The sequence below is a fragment of the Rhinopithecus roxellana genome, chromosome 12, assembly GCF_007565055.1.
Source record: "Rhinopithecus roxellana isolate Shanxi Qingling chromosome 12, ASM756505v1, whole genome shotgun sequence".
Lineage (NCBI taxonomy): Eukaryota > Metazoa > Chordata > Mammalia > Primates > Cercopithecidae > Rhinopithecus > Rhinopithecus roxellana.
In genome coordinates this window covers 105,035,776-105,058,473 of record NC_044560.1, presented here as the reverse complement: position 1 = coordinate 105,058,473, position 22,698 = coordinate 105,035,776, and the positions used below count along the sequence as shown (strand labels likewise).

The following is a 22,698-nucleotide window of genomic DNA, read 5'->3' as shown; positions in this document are numbered from 1 at the left end:
TCGATTTCTTGACCTGGTGATCCACCTGCCTCGGCCTCCCAAAGTGCTGGGATTACAGGCGTGAGCCACCGCGCCCAGCCGCCTGGCGAATTTTGTATTTTCAGTAGAGCCAGGGTTTCACCACGTTGGCCAGGCTGGTCTCGAACTCCTGGCTTCAGGTGATCTGCCCGCCTCGGCCTCCCAAAATGCTGTAATTACAGGCGTGAGCTACAGCGCGCAGCCAATAATACAATTTTTTTAAGGCTCACCTTTATCTGGCCCTTTCTGGTACTTCACTCAGCATCCCCTGCTCCACCCCCACCCCCCGCACACTTCTCCACTCTAGGTGGAGAGCAGAAATCATCTTCTTCTGTTAAATAGGTTCTGGTCCCTTCTGTCTCAGGGCCCTTGCATATGCTGTTCTCCGTGTCTGCAACTCTTCACCCTACTCCCATTTCACCTACTTCCACCTTCTGGGCTCAGCTCCAACACCACTCATCACTTCCTCTCTCTTGTCCAGATTAGGTCAGACAGATCCTGCTCCACCTTCATAAAGCTCCTTTACTTTTTCATGGCTCTAATCACAGTGCCAAGAAAATTGTATCTAAATTATAAATTACGGCTGGGTGCAGTGGCTCATGCTTGCAATCCTAGCACTTTGGGAGGCCAAGACGGGAGAATCCCTTGAGCTTAGGAGTTCAAGACCAACCTGGGCAACACTGTGAGAGTTCGTCTCTATTTTATTTTTTTTAAATAATTTTTTATTTTTATTTATTTTTGAGATGGAGTCTCACTCTGTCACCCAGGCTGGAGTGCAGTAGCCTGATCTTGGCTCACTGCAACCTTCACCTCCTGGGCTCAAGCGATTCTCCTGCCTCAGCCTCCCAAGTAGCTGGGATTACAGGCATGTGCCACCACGCCTGGCTAATGTATTTTTAGTGGAAACAGGGTTTCACCATGTTGGCCTGGCTAGTCTAGAACTCCTGACCTCAGGTGATCTCCCAAAGTGCTGGGATTAAAGACGTGTGTAACTGCGACTGGCCTATTTTTTTTTGAGACAGGGTCTTGCTCTGTCGCCCAAGCTAGAGTGCAGTGGCACAATCTTGACTCACTTCAACCTCTGCCTCCAAGGATCAAGCGATTCTCATGCCCCAGCTCCCTGAGTAGCTGGGATTACCAGCACCTGCCTCGGCCTCCCAAAGTGCTTGGATTACAGGTATGAGCCATCCCCCGTAATTTTTGTATTTTTAGTAACAGTGGGGTTTCACCATGTTGGCCAGGCTATTGTCTCTATTTTTGAAAATTAAACTATAAATTATGATTACCAGAACTATCTGTGAGAACATCTTATTACTGTTTCTCCCACTGGACTGCGACCTCTGTGAGGGCAGGGACTGGCTGCTACACCCCCAGCCCCAGCACAGGTCAGGTACCCAAAATGTGTGCATTGAATTAATAAAATACAAGTAAATACAGAACCAGGGCAAAAATCTAGGGCCCCTGATTTCCCAACTACAGCTTCACCTTCCGTAAGCCAGGCATGGAGGTCTTGGGACCCCCATTCTCAGAGATATCAACCAACTCACCCTTAGCTTAGGTAGGGAGACAAAAGGAACTAACCATAATGGTTAATGCTTAAGAGTTTTAATCAGTCTGCCATAGAAAGCTCCTCCCCATTCTCCATCTTGGGGGCTAAGATCTTGGCTTTGGGTTGGGATGAGGGACAGGGGTATCAGGTTGGGAGGGGAGAGTAAATATGAATACGGTTGAGGGACCAGAGCTGGGATCAGAAGAAAGCGCAGGTGAGAAGGAGCAGAAAGAGGCTCCTAACCCCAGTCCCTGAGCCAAATCAGAAATCCAAGTCCTTTTATAGTATCCAGGAGCCAAGTGTAGTGAAATCCACACGTCATATCGTTCTTATCTGCAAAGTGCTGTCATCTGGAGCCCAAAGCACCAGGGCAAGGTTGAATTGGGCCCGAAGTACCTGAAGGGTGTCACTTTAGGTCTGGAGAGTCAGGAAGAGATGCCACTTTGGCCTAGAGAGTTGACAGCGAGCATCATCTCGGCCTGGAGGGACGTGCAGGAAATGCCACCTTGGTCCAGAGTTGGGAGGAAGATCCCCTGCCTTAGGTTAGGAGGGGCCATCATTTTGGGCCTGCCGAAGGAAGGAAACCATGGGGAGTCCCCAGAGCCCAGGATCAGGTAGGTGTAAGCACGATGGAGACAGCAAAAGCAAGCAAAACCTATCCCACCTATCCCATGGCACAGCTGGACTTGGGAAACAGAAATCAGGCTGAGAGGGCGGGGCTAAGCTCAAGGAGGAGGCAGGAGGCAAAAGATGGGAGAACAAAAAGTAGAACCAACCCACGGAACCAGGGCCAAGCCTGGGCAGCAGAACAAGGACCCAGCTGGCCGGGTGCAGTGGCCCACGCCTGTAATCCCAGCACCTTGGGAGGTGAGGCTGGGGGATCACCTGAAGCCAAGAGTTCGACACCAGCCTGGCCAACATGCTGAAACCTCATCTCTACTAAAAATATAAAAATTAGCCAGGCATGGTGGTGCATGCCTGTAATCCTAGCTACTCCGGAGGCTGACGCAGGAGAATCACTTGAACTCTGGAGGTGGAGGTGGCAGTGAGCCGAGATCACGCCACTGCACTCCACTGCACTGGGCGACAGAGTGACACCCTGTCTCTAAAAACAAAACAAGCACCCAGCCCAGGGGGAGGGCAGTTCTGGAGGTGGAGCTAGGATGGGAGGCGTAGCCAACTGACTGAAGGAAGACCGCAGGGAAGCTGTGCCACATCCTGGGTTCCTGTGGGAAGAGCGGGAACAAGCCCTCCACCATAAGCAGAAACAAACTCAGAAAGCGCACAGCCGGGTGTGATAGCTCACACCTGTAACCCCAGCACTTTGGGACGTCTGGGTAGGGGAATCGCTTGAGCCCGGAAGTTTGAGACCAGCCTGGGCAACACAGTGAGATCTTCTCCCCTCTTCAAACTGTCACAAAAAAAAATTAACCGGGCAACTGGGCATGGTGGTGTAGGTCTGCAGTCTCTGCTACTCTGGAAGGCTGAGCTGGGAGGATCACTTGAGCCCAGGAGGTCGAGGCTGCAGTGAGTGATAATCCTGTCACTGCACTCTAGCGTGGGTGACAGAGACACCCTGTCTCAAAAAAAAAAAAAAAAGAGCGAGCGTGAAAAGAAAGGCAAAAGACAAAATATGACATGATGAGCCCCCAGGGTGGAAACAGATTAAGGAGCAACTATTTATCAAAGGTTGGAGCTAAGCCTCAGGGTAAGGCTCAGGACCAGGCGGCAGGGTCAGGATAGGTGGAGGAACCAGATCTAAGGGTAGTGGGGCCCTGGTCTCCACAGTAGGGGTTGAACTATATCCAACATAAAGCATTATCCAAGGGGACCGGATTAGCCCCTATGGGTGGCACTAAGATGGGAGCGGGGGGGTGGGGGGTGATAAGAGCCACAGGGGACAGAGTCAGGTCCCAGAGGCAGCAAGGCCTACCCCCAAATTGCAGTCAGGTTGGGAAGTAGAATCATGGCTAGGCCCGCGGCCCCGGGTCTTGCTCAGGCTCGGTCCCTGGCACGCCGCGGATGTCCGGCAGCAAGCGGCAGCCAGCCACGATGTCCAGACGCTCGGCCAGCGCACAAAGGTCCCCGCGCGCCAGGCGCACGCTGTGGGCCGCCGCCAGCCCCGCCGCTTGGGCTGCTGCCAGCCTACCAGCCAGGGCGGCCACGTCGCGGCCCGCACGGCGGTAAACACCGCTCACCGCGGCCGCCACGTCGTGGTCCAGCCGCGCCTGGCTCTCCGCCAGCCGAAGTTGCAGGAGCGAGCGCGCGGGGGCGGGCGCCGGGGCCTCTTCCGCGCCCCAGGCCTCCTCCGCCAATTCCCGCTGCACCACGAGCGGAGGCAGGTCCCTCGGCGCGGCCGTCGGCTCCGGCTCCGGGTCCGAGTCGGTCTCTGCGGCCTCCCCAGCCACCCGCAGCCCCGTGGGGCGGCCGCGCGTCGCGCCCGAGGGACCCAGGTACAGCTCCTCCTCCTCCGACGAGGACACAGAGGGCTCGGAATCCGTCTCGGTCGCCTCCCCAGGCACCACCGTCTCCGGCCTCCGCAGGGGCCTCCGCCGACGACCCTGGGACGCCATGGCGCCGAGCTAGGGGAGAAGAACGAAGGGACTGCACGTGAGACGGGCGCCGGGGTGGGTAAAAGGCGCAGATCCTGGATTCCCAGCCCCTTCGCTGATTCTCTTAACGACTTGGGGTCAGTTGCTCCCCCTGCCTGGGCCTCAGTTTCCTCTTCTGTAAACTGGGTGATGATGGGGGTTACTGGACCCCAGGCTCTTCAGCGTACAGATGGGGAAACTGAAGACCAGCTCCATCAGGGATCTGGGGCCCGAGTTCCCGGAGTCCCAAGCCAAGCTCTTTACGAATTTGCCTCCTAGTAGCGGCCACACCCTCCACCTGGTCCACCATGCCCATCTCAGACCCGGAAGCACTCGGGCCCTTGAGCTGCTCGGGACCAGTGCCAGAGTCGCAGAAAGGATGACAGTCCGACTGGACTCCGCTGGGGGCACTCATGGGATGGGGGAAGCGCTATAGCCAAAGACCGTACCCGGCAGCTGACGCTCCGAGCCTGCGGGATCCTCTTCCTAGCCCGAGTGCCGAGTCCTCACCGTGGCAGCTGAAGGGCTGCGATCTCGACCAATAGGGGAGCGGGTTGGGCGGGCATTAGCAGCCAAATCACGTGGATTCGCTCGGCTACCAATCAGGATGCAAGTTCTCAGCATCAGCTTTGAGGGAGCGTGCAGAAGATCACATGAATGGAGGAACTGCCAATAGAGAAGCGGCTGGGCCGGCTTTTCCAGGTTGTGCGACGAAGAAAGTCTGGAGTGGACAAATAGGGATTTTAAAAGCCGAGTAATTTGACCAATAGGAATGCTCGAGAACCCGGAAATAGGGAAGGGACGGCAGCAAGGGCCGAAGATGTTGTCACGTGTGGCCAGAGGAGGAGTAGGCCCGCCCCCTAGTATCCCAGGCTCACGCGCACACCACATGAGCCCGAGGTGGGGAGGCGGGGCTAGTCTAAAACACCAGTGGAAGCGGGAGTAGGAGGGCTCGCGCCGTGACTTGAGAGGCGTGGCTTACCAAGCCTGGCCAATGAGAGCGGGAAGCGCTGGGCGCATCTTTAGGCGTGCGAGGAGGGCTCATGGCGGATACTGTGCTGTTCGAGTTTCTTCACACGGAGATAGTGGCGGAGCTGTGGGCTCACGACCCCGACCCCGGCCCGGGGGTGAGCGCCAGGTCCCGTGGGGAGGAAGCGGGGGCCACCACGGTAACGCCTCGGGGAGAGCGGAGGGCCTGTCAGGCGTCCGGGTTCGAACCCCGACCCAGCCCCGGCCTTGCAGGGCAACGTCTGGCGCTGGCTTCCTCCTCTGGAAAGTGGGGTTCGCGACGGTGACGGCTCGGGATTATTGCTAAATTGAGCGAGATGACTCAATTGAGCGAGATGACTAAATTGAGCACTTAGCTCACGGCCTGAGTAAGCGGCAAGTAATCATAATAATGCTGTTATTGGGCGTGTGCTGAGGACTCGGCACTCACAAGGTGTGCGACCCAATGACTTAAACTTTGTGTGTCCTAGTTTTCTCTTTTGTAAAATGAGCATCATAACGTACCTGAGCTTCAGCATGGGACATTTATTCATGCGACACCCACTTACTGAGTGTCTTGTATTCCAGGCACTGTTCTAAGACAGAATCCCTGTCCTCGTGAAGCTTACATTTCACTAGGGGAGTCAAATAACAAACTGAAATATGCCGGTTGGGTGCTGTGGCTCACACCTGTAATCCCAGCACTTTGGGAGGCCGAGGCGGTCGGATCACCTGAGGTCAGGAGTTCAAGACCAGCCTGGCCAACATGATGAAACCCCGTCTCTACAAAAATTAGCCAAGCATGATGGCGAGTACCTGTAATCCCAGCTACTCTGGAGTCTGAGACAGGAGAATGGCTTGAATCTGGGAGGCGGAGGTTGCAGTGAGCCAAGATTGTGCCATTGCACTCCAGCCTGGGCAACAGAGCGAGACTCGTCTCAGGAAAAAAAAAAAAGAGATAGGGTTTTGCCATGTTGCCCAGGCTGGTCTTGAACCCCTAGACTCAAGTAATTCTTCCGCCTGGGCCTCCCGAAGTGCTGGGATCACAGGCGTGAACTACCACGACTGGCCTGGGATGTGTGTGTGCGCACGCATAACAGGGTCCTGATTGGTTGTCCAGGCTGCCTGGAGTGCAGTGATGCAATCATGGCTCACTGCTACCTCAACCTCCTAGGTTCAAGCGATCATCCCACTTCTCGGCCTCCCAGGTAGCTGGGACCACAAGCGCAGCTGGCGCCACCACTACTGGCTAATTTTTGTATTTTTAGTAGAAATGGGGTTTTGCCACGTTGGCCAGGCTGGTCTCAGAACACCCGACCCCAGGCGATGCATGTGCCTTGGCTTCCCAAAGTGCTGGGATTATAGGCGTGAGCTAGGGCGCATGGCCGTTTTTTGTCTTTGTTTTTGTTTTTGAGACGGAGTTTTGCTCTTGTTGCCCAGGCTGGAGTGCAATGGCACAATCTTGGCTCACCACAGCCTCCGCCTCCTGGGTTCAAGTGATTCTTCTGCCTCTGCCTCCGGAGTAGCTGGGATTACAGGCATATGCCACCACGCCCAGCCAATTTTGTGTGTTTAGTAGAGATGGGATTTCTCCATGTTGGTCAAGCTGGTCTTGAACTCCTGACCTCAGGCGATCTGCCTGCCTTGGCCTCCCAGAGTGCTGGGATTACAGGCATGAGCCACCATGCCCGTCCTTGTTTTGTTTTTGAGATGGGGGGTCTCACTCTGTCACCCATGCTGGAGTGTAGTGTTGCAGTGTTGGCTCCCTGCATCGTCCACCTCAAAGGCTCATGCGTAGCTAATTTTTTTTTTTTTTTGAGACAGAGTCTTCCTCTGTCGCCCAGGCTGGAGTGCAGTGACGCAATCTCGACTCACTGCAAGCTCCGCCTCCCAGGTTCACACCATTCTCCTGCCTCAGCCTCCCGAGTAGCTGGGACTACAGGCACCCACCACCACCCCCGGCTAATTTTTTGTATTTTTTTTTTTTTTTTAGTAGAGACGGGGTTTCACTGTGTTAGCCAGGATGGTCTCCATCTCCTGACCTCGTGATCCACCCGTCTGGGCCTCCCAAAGTGCTAGGATTACGGGTGTGAGCTACTGCGCCTGGCCAATTTTTTTTTTTTTTTATGTTTAGTAGAGATGGGCTTTCACCATCTTAGCCAGGCTGGTCTCGAACTCCTGACCTCGTGATTCACCCACCTCAGCCTCCCAAAGTGCTGGGATTATAGGCGTGAGCCACTGTCCCTGGCCATGTAAGACATTTTTATTGGCTCTGGTTTCCTTCTAGGATTAGAAGCCCCAGGGAGGATGTTGCTTGTTACCATCTCGACATACAGATATAAACCTGTCATAAGTTGAAAACATCATAAATCGGCCGGGCGCGGTGGCTCAAGCCTGTAATCCCAGCACTTTGGGATGCCAAGACGGGCGGATCACGAGGTCAGGAGATTGAGACCATCCTGGCTAATACGGTGAAACCCCGTCTCTACTAAAAAAATACAAAAAACTAGCCGGGCGAGGTGGCGGGCGCCTGTAGTCCCAGCTGCTTGAGAGGCTGAGGCAGGAGAATGGCGTAAACCCGCGAGGCGAAGCTTGCAGTGAGCTGAGATCCGGCCACTGCACTCCAGCCTGGGCGACAGAGCAAGACCCTGTCTCAAAAAAATGAAAGAAAACATCATACATCAAAAATGCATTTAGCCAGCTGTGGCGACTTGCACCTGTAATCCCAGGTACTCAGGAGGCAGAGGTGGGAGGATCACTTGAGGCCCAGTGTTCAAGACTAGCCTGGACAACATAGCAAGACCCCACCTCTAAATTTTAATTTTTAAATTTTTATTTATTTTTATTTATTTATTTTCGAGACAGAGTCTCTCTCTCTCTGTCGCCCAGGCTGGTGCAATCTTGGTTCACTGCAAGCTCTGCCTCCTGGGTTCACACCATTCTCCCACCTCAGCCTCCTGAGTAGTTGGGACTACAGGTGCCCGCCACCACTCCTGGCTAATTGTGTGTGGTTTTTTTTTTTTTTTTTTTGTATTTTTAGTAGAGACGGGGTTTCACCATGTTAGCCAGGATGGTTTCAATCTCCTGACCTCGTGATCTGCTTGCCTCAGCCTCCCAAAGTGCTGGGATTACAGGCGTGAGCCACTGCGCCTGGCTAAGAAAATTTTAAAATTAGCTGGGTGTGATGACATATGCCTATACTACCAGCAACTTGGGAGCCTGAGGTGGGAGGATCACCTGGGCCCAGGAGTTCAAGGCTGCAGTGAGCTATGATCATGCCATTGCACTCCAGCCTGGGTGACAGAGTGAGACCCTGTCTCTAAAAAATCATGGGGATTACTCAGTGAGCCATCAAAAATTTTTGTCCTCCTGGAGCTTTGTCATCATTGGAGGAGACAGACAGTAAATGAGTAAAGTATCTGGTACATTGTGTAACTGCTATGAGGAAGATACAGCATGGCCCAGAGAGTATGCATCAGCCTGGGGGTGGGTAGTAATGTCTCAACACTCCATATCCTTCCTGGCCTTCAAACCAGAAACCCCGGAGTCCTGACACCTGCCTTTTCTCCCTTACCTGCAACCCTGCCCCAGGCTCTGCCCAGTCTGCTGTCTAAATACCTTTCCCACGTGGCCCCTCCTCTGCCCTGGTCCAGCACTTTCCCCTCTGCTCCTGTTAAATGAGCCTGCTCCCTTCTCCCAGCCCATTCCACCTGTCACATCTTCATCATGCTAACACCTATTAATCCTTCAGATCTTAGCACAACAATCCCTTCCTCAGGGATGCCTTCCCTGAGCCCCCAGTCAAATTTGGATCTCCTTTATACATTCTTCTGGTCTCGCTCTCCCACTTTTTTCTTGGTAGGCTTCATCATACTCAATAAGGATGTATCTGATTTTTTTTTTTTTTTTTAAAGAGAGTCTTGCTTTGTCACCCAAGCTGGAGTTCAGTAGCATGATCATAGTTCACTGTAGCCTCACACTCCTGGGCTCAAGTGATCCTCCCACCTCAGCCTCCTGAGTAGCTAGGAGTGCACACCACCATGCCCTGCTAATTTTTTTGTTTGTTTGTTTGTTTGTTTGTTTGTTTTTTGAGACAGTCTTGCTCTGTCACCAGGCTGGAATGCAGTGACTGGATCTCAGCTCACTGCAAGCTCCGCCTCCCGGGTTTATACCATTCTTCTGCCTCAGCCTCCCGAGTACCTGGGACTACAGACGCTTGCCACCTCGCCCAGCTAGTTGTTTGTATTCTTTAGTAGAGACGGGGTTTCACCGGGTTAGCCAGCATGGTCTCCGTCTCCTGACCTCGTGGTCTGCCCGTCTCAGCCTCCCAAAGTGCTGGGATTACAGGCTTGAGTCACCACCGTGCCTAGCCTCTGCTAATTTTTAAATTTTTTGTAGAGATGGGTTCTCACAATGTTGCCCAGGCTGCCCTTGAACTCCTGGGCTCAAGCGATCTTCCAAAAACTCACACCTGGGATTACAGGTGTGCGCCACCATGCCCTGCCAGAATGCATCTGAATTGTGTATCTGTATGATCCTTTGATTCACATGCATCTCCCCCTGCCGGAGTGTACTTTGTGTGGGATGGGCCTGGGTGTGTATTGATGACCACTATATGCCCTGGCTCGTAGTGGGTCCTCAGCGTGGACATGTTGAGGAGATGAATGCAGAGCCTGTGTCGTGGTGGGTGGGGATGGGTGGGAACTGGGATTCATTTGGTTTATGAGCAGTGCTAGCTGCTCCCTCCCTCCCCCCATATGAGTGCTTCCTGTGCGTACTCATGGCTTCTCACTTTTGATTTCATTTGATCTTCTGACGATCCAGAGAGGTTGGCGTGGTCCTCCCTGATTTATAGATGAGGCGGCGGAGGCTTTGATGGACGGAATTCCATGCTCTCAAGTGGCAGAGTCAGGACCGCAACCAGGCCTCCCACTTCCAAAGCCTGTGCTGTAAACTCTCACTTGCATTTTCTGGTATTTGCCCTGGGAGGGATTTTAATGGGTTTCTGTGGTCAAGCGAGTGTGGGAAACTGGCTTACTCAGCTCTGCCTTTTAGAGCACATGAGTGTGCCTGGGATCTTGGGCAGGGGTTCCCTACCCAGCTGCCACTACGTTCCGATGCTGGAGTCCCACACCAGAGACTCCGACAAACCCGATTGGGGTGAGGCCTGAGTGTCAGGCCTCGGAAAGCTCCCAGGTGGCTCTCGGTGCAGCCAGGGGCAAGAACCGCATCGTTCCCCGCACTCCTTCCTCCTGGGGAGCCCCGTTTCTCAGGGGGCCCATCATGAAAAACAGCTTCATTTCCTCAGTCCTTTCTCTTTATTGGCCCCGCCTCCTCTCTTCATTCCTTCTCTTTGGCCCAAAAGGGTTCCTCTGAACCAGACAGGCCTCCCATTTCCTGAGGGCGTCTGTGCAGCACTTGCACAGTGCTGACTGCATTTAGTCCTCAGGACAGCCCTCCCGATTCACAGAGGAGGGACCCATGCTTGGGAGAGGAAGGGACTTCCCGAGGCTGTTCAGCAAGACTCAAAGGCAAAATTAGAACTCAGGCTTCTGGCCTCAGGGCTTCTGGGTAGTGCAGGCCTGCCTTTCCCACCAGCTCCACAGCTCCTTGAGGACAGGGATGGTGGCTTCTTCGTCTCTGTTCCCATAGCACAGGTGCCCAGGAGCCATAGCCAGTGTGTAGGGCTTTTGTGACCTCCTATCCTGCCTGGTACAGTGGTTATTTGTGGCTGTTCTCCTGGGCTGTCACAGGTTGTGAACTGGAGAACCCGCCAGAGAGGCCAGGAAGGCCTTTGTTCTCACAGCCGCTTGGAGGAAGCGGCTGTGGCTTTTCTATCTCAGAGGCTTTGAAGATAAGGGAAGCCTTGGGCAAAGAGAGGATTCCTCTGAGTGCATGTAGTAAAGAGCTAAGGCGCTGTCACCCACTGTCTGAGACCAGGCCCGAGGCGCCCTGAGAACAGCCCTGCTGGGCCAGGCCTCCATCCACCACGCCTCGAGAGTGCACTTGGGCAGCCCCTTATCTGAGGAGGGTGTGGGGCGGGCGGAGCAGCTGTCAGATAGGTCCCTGCCCCGAATGCCGCTCTGAGCATCTGAGGCTGGGAACCCCAGCGAGGCCCTCCTGGGAACTGGGGTTCCACCCCGAAGGCAGTGGGAACCATAGCAGGGTTTAAACTGAGGTGCACGTGGCTCATATTTACATTCTAGAAATGCCTCCCTGGCCACAGGAATGGACTGGATGGAGATTGGCCTGGGAAGGGCCCCGCTGTTGCAGGAGCTTAGGGCAGAGGCTGTGGCGGGCTAACCTTCTGGGCTGGGCCAGGGGACAGGATGGGGAGTTCTGAGTGGGCAGAGGCAGGATCTGGTTTTGCTCAGGGCGCCTTGCTGGATGAGGGAGGAGAGTTGAGGGCGACAGCGGGGAAGTCCTGCAGGCTTCTCGTACCCACCCCTCACTCACCCATCCATGTGCTAGCACTTCTCTCTCTGTGCTTTTCTTAACCAGGGCTGCTTCTTCCCTGGGTTCCCCACCACACCCCTGGGCCTGGCACAGAGTGGCTCTGCAGGTGGGCGTTGAACAGGGTCAGCCTCTGCCCAGGAGCTAGCAGGTGCCTAAAAAACAATGGAGGGGTAGGGCAGACACAAGAGACAGGAAGGGGCGGAGCACATGGCCCCCACCCGCCTCCCTCCCACTTCAGGGCAGAATGTTCTCTGTTCCCAAGTGTCTGAAGGGGCTTTGGTTTGCATTTTCCATTCATCCTCCTTAGAGCTTACCCCTCGGCTTCAGTCTGGACATGTGGATCTTCGTTTAGCTCAGGACATTTTTCTCCTGTGATCTCTGATGATTTCTTCTGCATTGTTCCCTGTATGTCCTGTAGGCACCGCAGGGAAGATTAGACTTCCTGCATCTCTTCCAAGCATCTTGTAGCTTTTCTCTCATTTTTTCCTCCCTCCTGTTTTTCTTCTTGCTGGGAGGTGTTACCTGTCTTACAGGTTTCTCTGCTATTCAATTCCCTTGTTAAAAAGTGTTGATTTTGGCCACCATATTTGTTCATTTCCAGGAACTCTGCTTTGTGTCTGATTGATCCTTCCTGTGTAGTGGATGTCATTAGCACCGATACTGATAAGACTTCCTTTCTGCCTTTCCTTTCATCCGGTCTGTGTGTAAACTCAGCAGAGGCAGGTGTGGGGAGCCCCAGAAATGCACTGGCTCTGGGCTGGGCTCTGGCAGATTCATATGAATGGTAGAGTCTCTGTCTGGCCAGCCCTTCTGTTTTGTTTTTGGTTTTTGTTTTGTTTTGTTTGAGACTGAGTCTTGCTCTGTCGCCCAGGCTGGAATGCAGTGGCGTGATCTCAGCTCACTGAAACCTCTGCCTCCCGGGTTCAAGCGATCCTGGTGGCTCAGCCTTCTGAATAGCTGGGATTACAGGTGTGTGCCACCACGCCCAGCTAATTTTCTTATTTTTAGTAGAGACAGGGTTTTGCCATGTTGGCCAGGCTGGTCTCAAACTCCTACCCTCAAGTGATCGTCCCGCCTTGGCCTCCCAAAGCGCTGGGATTACAGGCAAGAGCCCCCACGCCCAGCCCCTTCTGTTTTTAACAAGATAAACCCCTGATCTCTGAAGAGCTTTTGCAGTGACACAGGCATGGACGCCACCAAGTCTCCCTGTGATGAGGTGGGTAGAGGCTTCTCCCTTCCTCCTCTGCCCTTTCTTCCCTGTCTCCTGCTCCTCCTTGGCCCCTCCCTTTTGCTGTGATTCCCCACATCCCTTTTCAGTTCAGCAGGGATCTGAATGGCCCCCGTCGAGGGCTGGGTGCAGTGGGGCCAACAGTCACACAGCCGTGTATCCAGCTGCTGCCACCTGCCAGTCACACCGCCACTGTGAGCAGGCACTGCCATTAGCCCCATGGTGCATGTGGGGAGACTGAGGCATGGGATGGTTGAATAATCTGCCCAGGGTCACACAGCCAGTGAGTGGCAGGGCCGAGACTCAAACCCAGGCAGCGTGAAGTTCGTGAAGGGAAAAGCTGAACTTGCTGGAACCCCTTCAGACTCCACGCTCCTGGCCTGGCTGATGGACCCCACTGACTCTCTACCCCGACTCACCCTTCCAGGGGCCGCCGTCATGGCTGTGACTTGGGCCTGGTGTGCCTTCACAGCCCACTCCCACTGTTGAACTCTTCCTCTTCCCTCAGGCTCAGTGCAGTCGGGGTGCTTCCTAGGGATGGGCGTGCACCCTCGCAGCACACCCTGCCTCCCTCTTGGCAGTCGCTGTGAGCATAGTGAAGCTGGCCATTGCATCTTTGCCCACTCCCCGGGTAAAACGCCAGCTCCAGCAGGGCAGGGACTGAGCCTGTGGCCCACTGTGGCTGACATTCAGGCAGCGTGGCCTGCATTGACCCTCGGGTTGGCTGCACTTGCCTGCAGGGGAAAATGCCCCCTCTGCAGTCCACTCTGAGGGCCCCTTCCCTTCCCGCTTCTCACCCCTGCCTTGGCACATGCCCTTTGCTTGGAATGCCTGCCCCCTCTGGCCCTCTCCTGGAGGGCAGGCTCTGCACGGCACTGCCCGGGCCCCTTGCACTCAGTCTCCCAGCCCTTCCTAGATTGTCAGTTGGCATCATCTGGGCACCTGTCAACCCCACCAGGCACGGTAGGTGAGCTCCTGGAGGACACCAAGAAATGTTTGTGGCATGAACTAGAGAGGGACATGAAGGTGCCCTTACACGCAGGGACACAGATGTGTTCTGTCAGAGTGGAGCCTGGGCCCTACCTCCAGGAGCTGCGCTGCAGGAGGAGGTGACACAGGAGCCGCAGCCACCAGGCAGCGAGCTCTCGCCCGGGCTGTTCTAGGTGCTGGCTACAGGAGCCCACAGAACAGACCCCCTTCCTTCCTGAGGTTTTCCTCCAGCCAAGGGCTTCATCCCTCATTGGCTGGGGCCGTCTCCTCGTTTGACAGACATAGAGGCTGTAAATGACAATAAGTAAGGCTCCCAGAGCTGCCTTGAAGTACTCAGGTTGCCTTTACCAACCCTTACTCCTGGTGAGGATCCCGGAGGTAGCTGCCATTAATATTCCCCTCCTTTGGGCCAGGCGTGATGGTTCACACCTGTAGTCCCAGCTACTTGGGAGGCAGAGGTAGGACGATCACCTGAACCCAGGAGGTAGAGGCTGCAGTGAGCCAAGATCGTGCCATTGCACTGCAGCCTGGGTGACAGAATGAGACCCTGTCTCAAAAACAAACAAAATGACCCTCCTTTTTACATGAGGAAACTGAGGCACAGACATTCAACCACTGGCCCAGGTCCCACAGGTAGTAAGTGCTGGGGTGGATCTGGACCCGGGCGGTGGTTCTGCACCTGCGCTGCTGGTAGTGCTGCTATGAAGGACCCACGGGCAGGGGTCTCTTCCCACCCTGTCTCTCTCACACACCTGCCCTTCTCCTGCAGTCATCGGCCCCTTCCCTGAGCCTCTGCTGTGTGGCCAGCCGTGCTGTGCCTGAGGACACCGGAGGAAAGCAGGTGGTGACACCAGAGGGAGCCAGTGCAACAGGAAGTCATGTCATTGTCACCCAGGAGGGCAAGGCCTGGCAAGGGGCCAGGCAGAGGAAAGGGCACCTTAGCTTCAGATATGGGCGACCTCAGCTCAGCACCTCCCCCATTCCAAGCGCACCCCACTTCCATGAGGCCCTCAACAGCCATGGCTGTCACCCCACCCACCCTCCTATGTGGACCTGCTGGGGTGTGAAAGACAGCCCTGTGCTGAAGGTGCCTTGGATGGGTTCTTAACCTCGGACCCCCAGTTTCCGTCTGGAAATACAGCCTCCTGTGAGAGTGGAAAGGTAAAACGAGGGCTGTAGAAAACTCCTGCCGCACAGTTTGCTGGTCCTGGAATAATACTTTGTTGTGATATTGATGAGGAAAAAGTACTGATTCCCGGGACCACTGTCTGGGTGGTGGTTGCAGGTTCTCCCCGTGCTGGTGCAGGTTCCTCTGGGCACTCCTTTCCTTGTGCATCCTTGGGGTGTGTCCGTTAGGTGAGCTCCCGGGTCTCCATGGGCCCAGCGTGAGTGATTAGGGACCTGTGTGTGCCCTGTGATGGGATGGCATCCTGTCCAGGGTCCATTCCTGCTTTTGGCCCTGCCGGGACAGGCTCTAGCCCCCCAGGACCCTGAGCTGGAGGAAGTAAGTAAATGTCTTCCTGGTTTTTTGTGGTTTTTTTTTTTTTTTTTTGAGACGGAGTCTCTCTCTGCCGCCCAGGCGGGAGTGCAGTGGCCAAATCTCAGCTTCCTGCAAGCTCCGCCTCCCGGGTTCACGCCATTCTCCTGTCTCAGCCTCCCGAGTAGCTGGGACTACAGACGCCCGCCACCTCGCCCGGCTACTTTTTTGTATTTTTTAGTAGAGACGGGGTTTCACCGTGTTAGCCAGGATGGTCTCGATCTCCTGACCTCATGATCTGCCCATCTCGGCCTCCCAAAGTGCTGGGATTACAGGCTTGAGCCACCGTGCCCGGCCGGTTTTTTGGTTTTTATTTATTTTTTAAGACAGGGTCTTGCTCTGTTGCCTGTGCTGGCGCACAGCGGCATGATCGTGGCTCACTGTAGTTGTGACCTCCTGGGCTCAGACGATCCTCCTGCCTCAGCTTCCTAAGTAGCTGGGACACATGTGCCCGCCACCACGCATAGCTAACTTTTGTATTTTTTTGTAGAGAAGGGGTTTTGCCATGTCGCCAAGGGTGGACTCAAACTCCTGGGCTCAGCTGGGCACGGTGGCCCACGCCTGTAATCCCAGCACTTTGGGAGGTCGAGGCGGGTGGATCACGAGGTCAGGAGATGGAGGCCATCCTGGCTAACAAGGTGAAACCCTGTCTCTACTAAAAATACAAAAAACTTAGCCGGGCTTGGTGGCGGGCGCCTGTGGTCCCAGCTACTTGGGAGGCTGAGGCAGGAGAATGATTTGAACCTGGGAGGCAGAGCTTGCAGTGAGCCGAGATCGCGCCACTGCACTCCAGCCTGGGTGACAGAGGGAAACTCCGTCTCAAAAAAAAAAAAAAAAACCTCGGGCTCAAGTGACCCACAAAGTGCTAGGATTGCAGGCATGAGCCACCGTGCCCAACCTATCTTACTTGTTTTAATCTTTATTTATTTATTTTTTTTTGAGACAGTCTCGCTTTTGTCGCCCAGACTGGAGTGCAGTGGGATGATCTTGGCTCACTGACACCTCTGTCTCCCGGGTTCAAGCAATTCTCCTGCCTCAGACTCCCAAGTAGCTGGGATTACAGGTGCCTGCCACCATGCCCGGCTAATTTTTGTATTTTTAGTAGCGACAGGGCTTCGCTGTGTTGGCCAGGCTGGTCTTGCACTCCTAACCTCAGGTGATCCACCTGCCTCAGCCTCCCAAAGTGCTAGGATTACAGGAGTGACTCACTGCGCCCAGCCTAATCTTTCTCATATGTATGTGTAGCTCACGTTTATTTCAGTGTTTAATATTACGTTTTCATTGTTATTTAGAAGTTTGGTGATGTTTTTGTACCAGAAACATGGCATTGGAACTTCACTCTTGTTTATGTTAATTAACCTGCGTGAAATTGGTTTCATCATGTGTCATTTTGCTTAAAGCCGTAGTTTCCCAGAGCCCGTTGACAGCATTAGGTGAGGACTTACTGTGTCCTTTGTTGACGCACGTTGTCTCATCAGCCAGTCTATTAAGCACCACCCACATGCCAAGCCCTATGTTGGCTGCCGAAGGCCGGATGTGAATTGATCAGCCTGGGTCCCCACCTTCACAGAGCTGTGTCCTCATCCATTGACAGTGCGCAGTGGGCAGCGCTGGGGACGCCAACTGGGAGGGAGGGAAGGAAGTCAGTACAAAGGCCCAGAAGTCTGAGCCTTCCCAACCAAGGAAAGCGAGTGTCCCGAGTGGGTGGAGCGGGTGAGGGAGGGATGGAGGCAGCTGGACCGGCAGGCTGCAAGAAGCCTTCCTCGGACACCCTCTCCAGGCTGGGAGACCCTCTCCAGGACTGGAGCCAAGCAGAGAATTCCCATTCCCATTCGGATGGCTGCATTGATGGTGCAGCCCTGGAGGGAGGAGGCTGTAACTGCCACTCCTGAGTGAAGGTGGGGGTGGAGGGCAGGAGAGGGAGGGCTGCAGGGCTCAGGCCAGGTGACTGCAGGCTCCTGAGAGCAACCAGCAGGAGGGTGAGCTTCCTTCAGCTCAGGGCTACACACCAGCCTCTCCTCTGTTCCCCCACTTCAGCTCTGCCAAGCTTTCTCTGAGAAACCTGGCACCTCACGCCCAAGCCATCCTGGGATTTCTGGTGTGCCCCCAGTCTGGGCCCCCCGCTTCCTCTGCTTGCAGCAAATCACCGGAGGGGGAAAAAAAATCCATGGCCAGGTGCAGTGGCTCTTGCCTGTAATCCCAGCACTTTGGGAGGCCAAGGCGGGTGGATCATTTGAGGCTAGGAGTTTGAGACCAGCCTGGCCAACATGGTGAAGCCCCATATCTACCAAAAATACAAAAATTAGCCAGGTGTGGTGACACACACACCTGTAATCCCAGCTACTCGGGAGGCTGAGGCAGGAGAATTGCTTGAACACGGGAGGTGGAGGTTGCAGTGAGCCTACAGTGTACCACTGCACTCTAGCCTGGGCCACAGTGAGACTCTGTCTCCAAAAAAGAAAAATTGCCAGGAGCAGTGGCTCACACCTGTAATCCCAGCACTTTGGGAGGCCGAGGTGGGTGGATTGCCTGAGTTCAGGAGTTCAAGACCAGCCTGGGCAACACAGTGAAACCCCTTCTCTACTGAAATACAAAGAATTATTCGGGCGTGGTGGTGGGCACCTGTAGTCCCAGCTACTTGGGAGGCTGAGGCAGGAGAATTGCTAGAACCCAGGAGTCGGAAGTTGCAGTGAGTCGAGATCAGGCTACTGCACTCCAGCCCGGGCAATGAAGTGAAACAACATCTTTAAAAAAAAAAAAAATTCATGAACACCTCATCTCTTCCAGCCATGCCATCCACACACACAGGCACGTGGACAGACACTGAGTGCAGCCCTCCTGCCTGGGGCCTGCCTCTGCCAGCACAGTCCCCTCCTGTGTGGACCCTGGCCTACCCTCCAGACACTACATGAATGCCACTGTCCTTCCTGAGTACCCAAAGATCTGCCTGTTCTGAGCTTCCATGTGTACCCCCAGGGATCTTGGCCAATATTATAAGGCATGATGATCATGGTTGACTTCCACAGCTCCTTTTCCTGTGGCCCAGCCGCCAGCCCTTGGGCAGGTCACCTGGAGCCTCTTGGTGGAGTCACAGCTCCCACTTCCAGGGCATTGTGAGGGTTCGTGCTGAAAGCATGTGCAGCGTGTGACCGATGTTGTGAGGAAGAGTCGTGCAGGGGGCAGGGAACCTGGGGAAGACCCCCATTGTTCCTGGGGGAAGGAGGAGCTGGTTCTTGGGGGCTGATGATCTGGGGATCCAGAGAGCCTGCGAGGTCTGCAGAGGTGGGTGAGGGAGCCCTGGTGCCCTAGAGGCCTGCCCCTGCCCTGGCCAGGCTGTGCCAGAGCCTCTCCCTGCTTACCCCTGAACTGATTGATGGGCACTGGCAAATTGGTCTTTGGGTCCCCTGGCAGGTGGCCAGGGGTGGCCCCGGGTTCGAGGTGGCCAAGGGCTCCTGAGTGTCTCTCTCCTGGCCTTCTAGGGACAGAAGATGAGCCTGTCGGTCCTGGAGGGTATGGGGTTCCGCGTGGGCCAGGCTCTAGGCGAGAGGTGAGCGCGGCTCCCCCTGCTCTCCCCGAGCCTAGCTGGCAGGGCTGGGCAGGCCCCGGGCAGGGAGGTTGCATTGCTTCATGTGGGAGATGGGCCTGGCTTCTTCCCTGTTCCTCGCCCGGCCCCACGGCCTCAGCCTGGCACTGCCCCACCAGACTGCCCCGGGAGACGCTGGCCTTCAGGGAGGAGCTGGATGTCCTCAAGTTCTTGTGCAAAGACCTGTGGGTGGCTGTGTTCCAGAAGCAGATGGACAGCCTGCGCACCAATCACCAGGTGGGAGCGCCCCAGCCTGCCCATCCGGCTCCCTCCCGAGGGCGAGGGCGAGACCAGGAGAGTGGGAGGGGAAGCCCCGGCGCCAGAGCAGCGGCTGCTGGACCCGCCCAGAGCTTTCCCTCAGGTGGCTGCAGCTCTTGCTCTGTCTGATCCTCTAAGGGAAGCCAGGAGGCTGCACTGGGGCATAGGGGGTATTTCCAGAACTTCCCCAGCCTACCAGGAGTGAGCCATGCATGGGCAGAAAGCCCCTGGTGGCTGCCTGCCCTCCCCCCAGTGCGATGCTGCTTGTCCCAAGCTGGTCTAGTTCCCCAGTGAATACCCCAGGCTGTGCCCGCCCCTCCGCAGTTTCCTGGGCCGGGTCCCCAGCTTTTCTGCGCAACCCTGGGAGGCGAGGGCAGGACCCACACTCCCCAGGGCACAGGCACCTAGTCCAAGTTTGGAAGCCCTGGGCCCTACTGGAGCACTGGCGGCCAAGGCCATGATTCCAGTGGTTCTCAGGGAGGGGGACTTCCCAACCTCAGCCCAATCTAGGACCTGGGTTCCCGCTTCCCCTCCCTGCGCTTCAAATGTGCAGGCCCCGCCCCCACCCACCGGCCTCTCCTCTCCCCCAGGGGACCTACGTCCTGCAAGACAACAGCTTCCCCCTCCTCCTTCCAATGGCCTCTGGCCTGCAGTATCTGGAGGAAGCGCCCAAGGTATGGGGGGAGCTGGGGCCTTGTCCACACCTCCCTTCCTGTTACCCAGCCTCTGCCCCACGTCAGGCCTCTCCCAGGCCTAAGGAGTGCCCCAGACCTCGATGCTGGCCTCCCCTCTCTTCCCATGCTTATCTGTGTCCCCTCCCCAGTTCCTGGCCTTCACCTGCGGCCTTCTGCGTGGCGCCCTCTGTACCCTGGGCATTGAGAGTGTGGTCACCGCTTCTGTGGCAGCCCTGCCTATCTGTAAGTCATGGCGGGTTGGGGGGATTCTTCTCATCCCTTGAGTTGCTGAGGCCTTCAGAGTTCCAGCCCCACTCCTGTGTGGGTGCCCGGGAGGCAGGCCCAGGTTTAAGTCACCTGCTCAGCCACACAGCCAGTGCAGGCCCATCTGTGCCCCTGGCTCCATGACGTCGCCAGCCCTGCAGAGAGAACTGTCTGGCTGTGTTGAACATCTTTTCCCAGCACGGGATCCCAGGTGGACGTAATAGAAGTCATCCTTGCTGATCCTTTGATGTGGGGGATGGCAGGTTTCAAGGAACTTGCAGCCTGCCTGACTAGGTGTTCTCTGTCAGACAAGCTGGAACCCCATTTCTGCCTGGGGACAGCCTGTCCCACCACCTCCCCAACCTTCAGTTATTTTCGCTCTGCTGGTTCCCCAGGCCCATTCGTGGGGGGGCCCCACGGCCCCCGTGGGGTAGGACCGAGTGATGCATACCACAGAAGCCTGTGCTGGGCGCCTCCCTGTGGCCACATTCGTGGCCCTCATGCCCCTGGTTACTCACACAGCCCAGGGATGTGGCCACGTGGGCGGGAGGAAATAGCCCAACCTAGCCACTGGGGTGTCAGTGCAGGACAGGGGTGAGCACCTAAGAGCTGTCCAGGTGCCCTCTGCCTCTCTCCCATCCCATCCTCAAGCCTAAGCCAGGCCTTCTCTTCCAGGTAAGTTCCAGGTGGTGATTCCGAAATCTTAAGCCCGCCCTGCACCCGCCGAGCCGCACTGCTGCCCCCAGTCTCACCGGCCTCAGGAGAAGGCGGCTGCATTGGGCCCCAGGCTGCTGCATTTGGGGATGGTGTTGGGGCTAGTGCTGGGGATCCCAGGCCCTAGGGGTCACATTTACTCAGGAAGTGGGTATCAAAGCGAGGTGGGGGTGTCACAGGAGGCAAAGGGGTCCCAGCTGCGGTCAGGACTGGGGTGGGATTCCTGCCTGCCCACTGCCCAGCAGCTGTTCAATAAAGGCTGTGTGTGTGGAATCTGACTCACAGCAGCGGGGGAGGATCTGTGGAGCAACTGTCACAGGTCCTGCAGGGGAGTGGGCACCTCTCTGGCTCCCATGCCCCTCAGACCCTCCCTCCCCTGCCAGGTCCCCCTCTGCTCCCTCCCTCCCCGTGCTCCTGGCAGAGGGATGCTGGCCCCCGGCATGGGCGGCCTCGCTGGCATCTCTGCCGAGTCAACAAGTCTGGGGCTGCCCTCTGCCCGGCGATCTGCACGGAATGGAGCGTCCTCCTGGGGAGCAGGGCTGGGAGTGCCCAGAGTGTAGGCTGGGGCTGCCAGGGCTGGGGATGCATGGGGTAGGGGGAGGCCAGACACCCCCATGGACACACGTGGCCCCTACGCACTCCTGCTGCCTGTCCATGGGCAGAGTGGCCCTTATGCTGCCCCCTTCCACCCTGCTCGCATCTGTAGCATCTGGGGACTCCTAGGCTTCGCCACCCGCTGCCTGATGTAGGTAAGTGCCCCAGCCTCACAGCTTCCAACCGAGGCTGGGGGTTAAGACCCAAATGGGATGAGAAAGGGGTCCCTTGCTAAAGAAACTCCCCTGTAAAGTGGGGTCCAGTCACCCCGTCAGTCACTGCCTGGGTCACCTCTTCCCAGCCCACCTGGCTGAGTGTAGCTCTGTCCTGTGTCTGCCTCTGCAGTGCTGCCCCTGCCTGGCCCACTCCCCAAACACCTGCTCCCCCTAGTGTCCAGCAGCCTCCTGGCTGCTATGCTCCCAGCCCGGAGCAACCTCATTCTGCGGAGATGTCTCGTTTACGTTGAGCCACGCTTCATGTTCCAGCCAGGGGTGTGGGGGGTTGGCACAGATGTCCACTGCAGACATGCCCACGCTCAGATGCCACGCCTGATGGGCCAGGGAGGAACCTTCCCAGAGCAACCGGCTTGAAGGGTCGGGGAGGAAACAGAGCAGGTCCAGGTAGCAGGAAGGGCCCTGGCTCTGGCCGTGGGGAGCAGTGTTTGGTCACCTGGGCAGAACCCAGGGCCGGGTGGGTTCCCTTTATCTTGTCCTGGGCACTGTTCTGGGGCTGCCTCCCCCATCCCCATCAGAGCACCCCGTCTGTCAGGGAAGCAACTATTGACCCCGTCACGCCAGCAGCCACAGGGAGCCAGGGCCCCAGAGGGCCGAGGGGCCTCCAGGGCGTCTCCTGCCCAGCCTCTCCCCAGCCTTCACCCCTCAGAGGGCATCTGTGGGGAGACAGTCACTGAGTGCTGGCCCTCGAAGACAGGAGACAGAGCCTTGGCAAGCCTGGGAGTAGCAATCACTGTCTGCTTTCAAATCCCTGCTCTGCCTCTGTTGCCCTGGGGCAGAGGACTTCACTTCTCTGGGCCTCAGTGTCCTCATCTGTGAAGCAGGCATCACACCTGGCCCCCTGGGTGGTGGAGAGGAAGATGGAGCTAGGGTGCAGCCAGCCTTGATGTGTGTGCTGTTGCCTTTGTCCTATGGATGTCCATTTAGAGCAGCACCAGGTAAATGGGTCAGCACAGCCCCGGGTCAGTCGCGCCAGGCGCTGGACTGAGGGGACTCCTACCCCATGCCTCCCTCGCGGCAAC

At 56.3% G+C, this 22,698-nt stretch overlaps 3 protein-coding genes and 1 pseudogene across 7 annotated transcripts in view; 2 read left to right on the top strand and 2 right to left on the bottom strand.

Annotated features, from left to right (window-relative positions):
* Window positions 1-1,606: 1,606 nt before the first annotated feature.
* BLOC1S3 (biogenesis of lysosomal organelles complex 1 subunit 3) lies at window positions 1,607-4,726 on the bottom strand. Of its 3 annotated transcripts, none has more exons than XM_030913058.1 (3): window positions 4,608-4,726; window positions 3,501-4,149; window positions 1,607-3,143 (listed from the first exon to the last, which is right to left on the bottom strand). In XM_030913058.1, exon 2 carries the CDS (start codon window positions 4,138-4,140, stop codon window positions 3,538-3,540), a length of 603 nt encoding a protein of 200 aa, XP_030768918.1. In that variant the 5' UTR covers window positions 4,141-4,149; window positions 4,608-4,726; the 3' UTR covers window positions 1,607-3,143; window positions 3,501-3,537. The 3 variants fall into 3 exon arrangements, with proteins under 3 accessions (XP_030768918.1, XP_030768919.1, XP_030768917.1); XM_030913059.1 differs by having other exon boundaries at window positions 1,607-2,134; window positions 4,608-4,723; XM_030913057.1 differs by having other exon boundaries at window positions 1,607-4,149; window positions 4,608-4,723.
* On the bottom strand, window positions 1,610-3,397 carry LOC115892226 (annotated as a pseudogene). The gene has a single exon (XR_004052115.1). The product of XR_004052115.1 is annotated as a putative uncharacterized protein encoded by LINC00269 (transcript).
* A 375-nt stretch (window positions 4,727-5,101) lies between the features above and the next one.
* On the top strand, window positions 5,102-21,127 carry TRAPPC6A (trafficking protein particle complex 6A). Of its 2 annotated transcripts, XM_010377497.2 has the most exons (6): window positions 5,150-5,285; window positions 18,836-18,903; window positions 19,059-19,176; window positions 19,788-19,871; window positions 20,021-20,114; window positions 20,811-21,127. In XM_010377497.2, the coding sequence occupies exons 1-6, from the start codon at window positions 5,202-5,204 to the stop codon at window positions 20,840-20,842; spliced, it is 480 nt and encodes a 159-aa protein (XP_010375799.1). In that variant the 5' UTR covers window positions 5,150-5,201; the 3' UTR covers window positions 20,843-21,127. The 2 variants fall into 2 exon arrangements, with proteins under 2 accessions (XP_010375800.1, XP_010375799.1); XM_010377498.2 differs by lacking the exons at window positions 18,836-18,903; window positions 20,811-21,127 and having other exon boundaries at window positions 5,102-5,327; window positions 20,021-20,076.
* Window positions 21,128-21,234: 107 nt separating this feature from the next.
* NKPD1 (NTPase KAP family P-loop domain containing 1) overlaps window positions 21,235-22,698 on the top strand; it is a 13,073-nt gene continuing 11,609 nt past the window's right edge. Inside the window, exon 1 of the mRNA XM_030913055.1 lies at window positions 21,235-21,598. The gene's annotated coding sequence lies outside the window, so the exon portion shown is untranslated. The remainder of the gene's footprint in view (window positions 21,599-22,698) is intronic.

Coding starts and splice junctions, on each gene's coding strand:
- BLOC1S3 (XM_030913058.1), bottom strand. CDS start 4,140: ATGGCGTCCCAGGGTCGTCGGCGGAGGCCCCTGCGGAGGCCGGAGACG.
- TRAPPC6A (XM_010377497.2), top strand. CDS start 5,202: ATGGCGGATACTGTGCTGTTCGAGTTTCTTCACACGGAGATAGTGGCG. Junction 5,286..18,835: donor ACCCCGACCCCGGCCCGGGG/GTGAGCGCCAGG, acceptor CTGGCCTTCTAG/GGACAGAAGATGAGCCTGTC. Junction 19,872..20,020: donor ATCTGGAGGAAGCGCCCAAG/GTATGGGGGGAG, acceptor TCCCCTCCCCAG/TTCCTGGCCTTCACCTGCGG.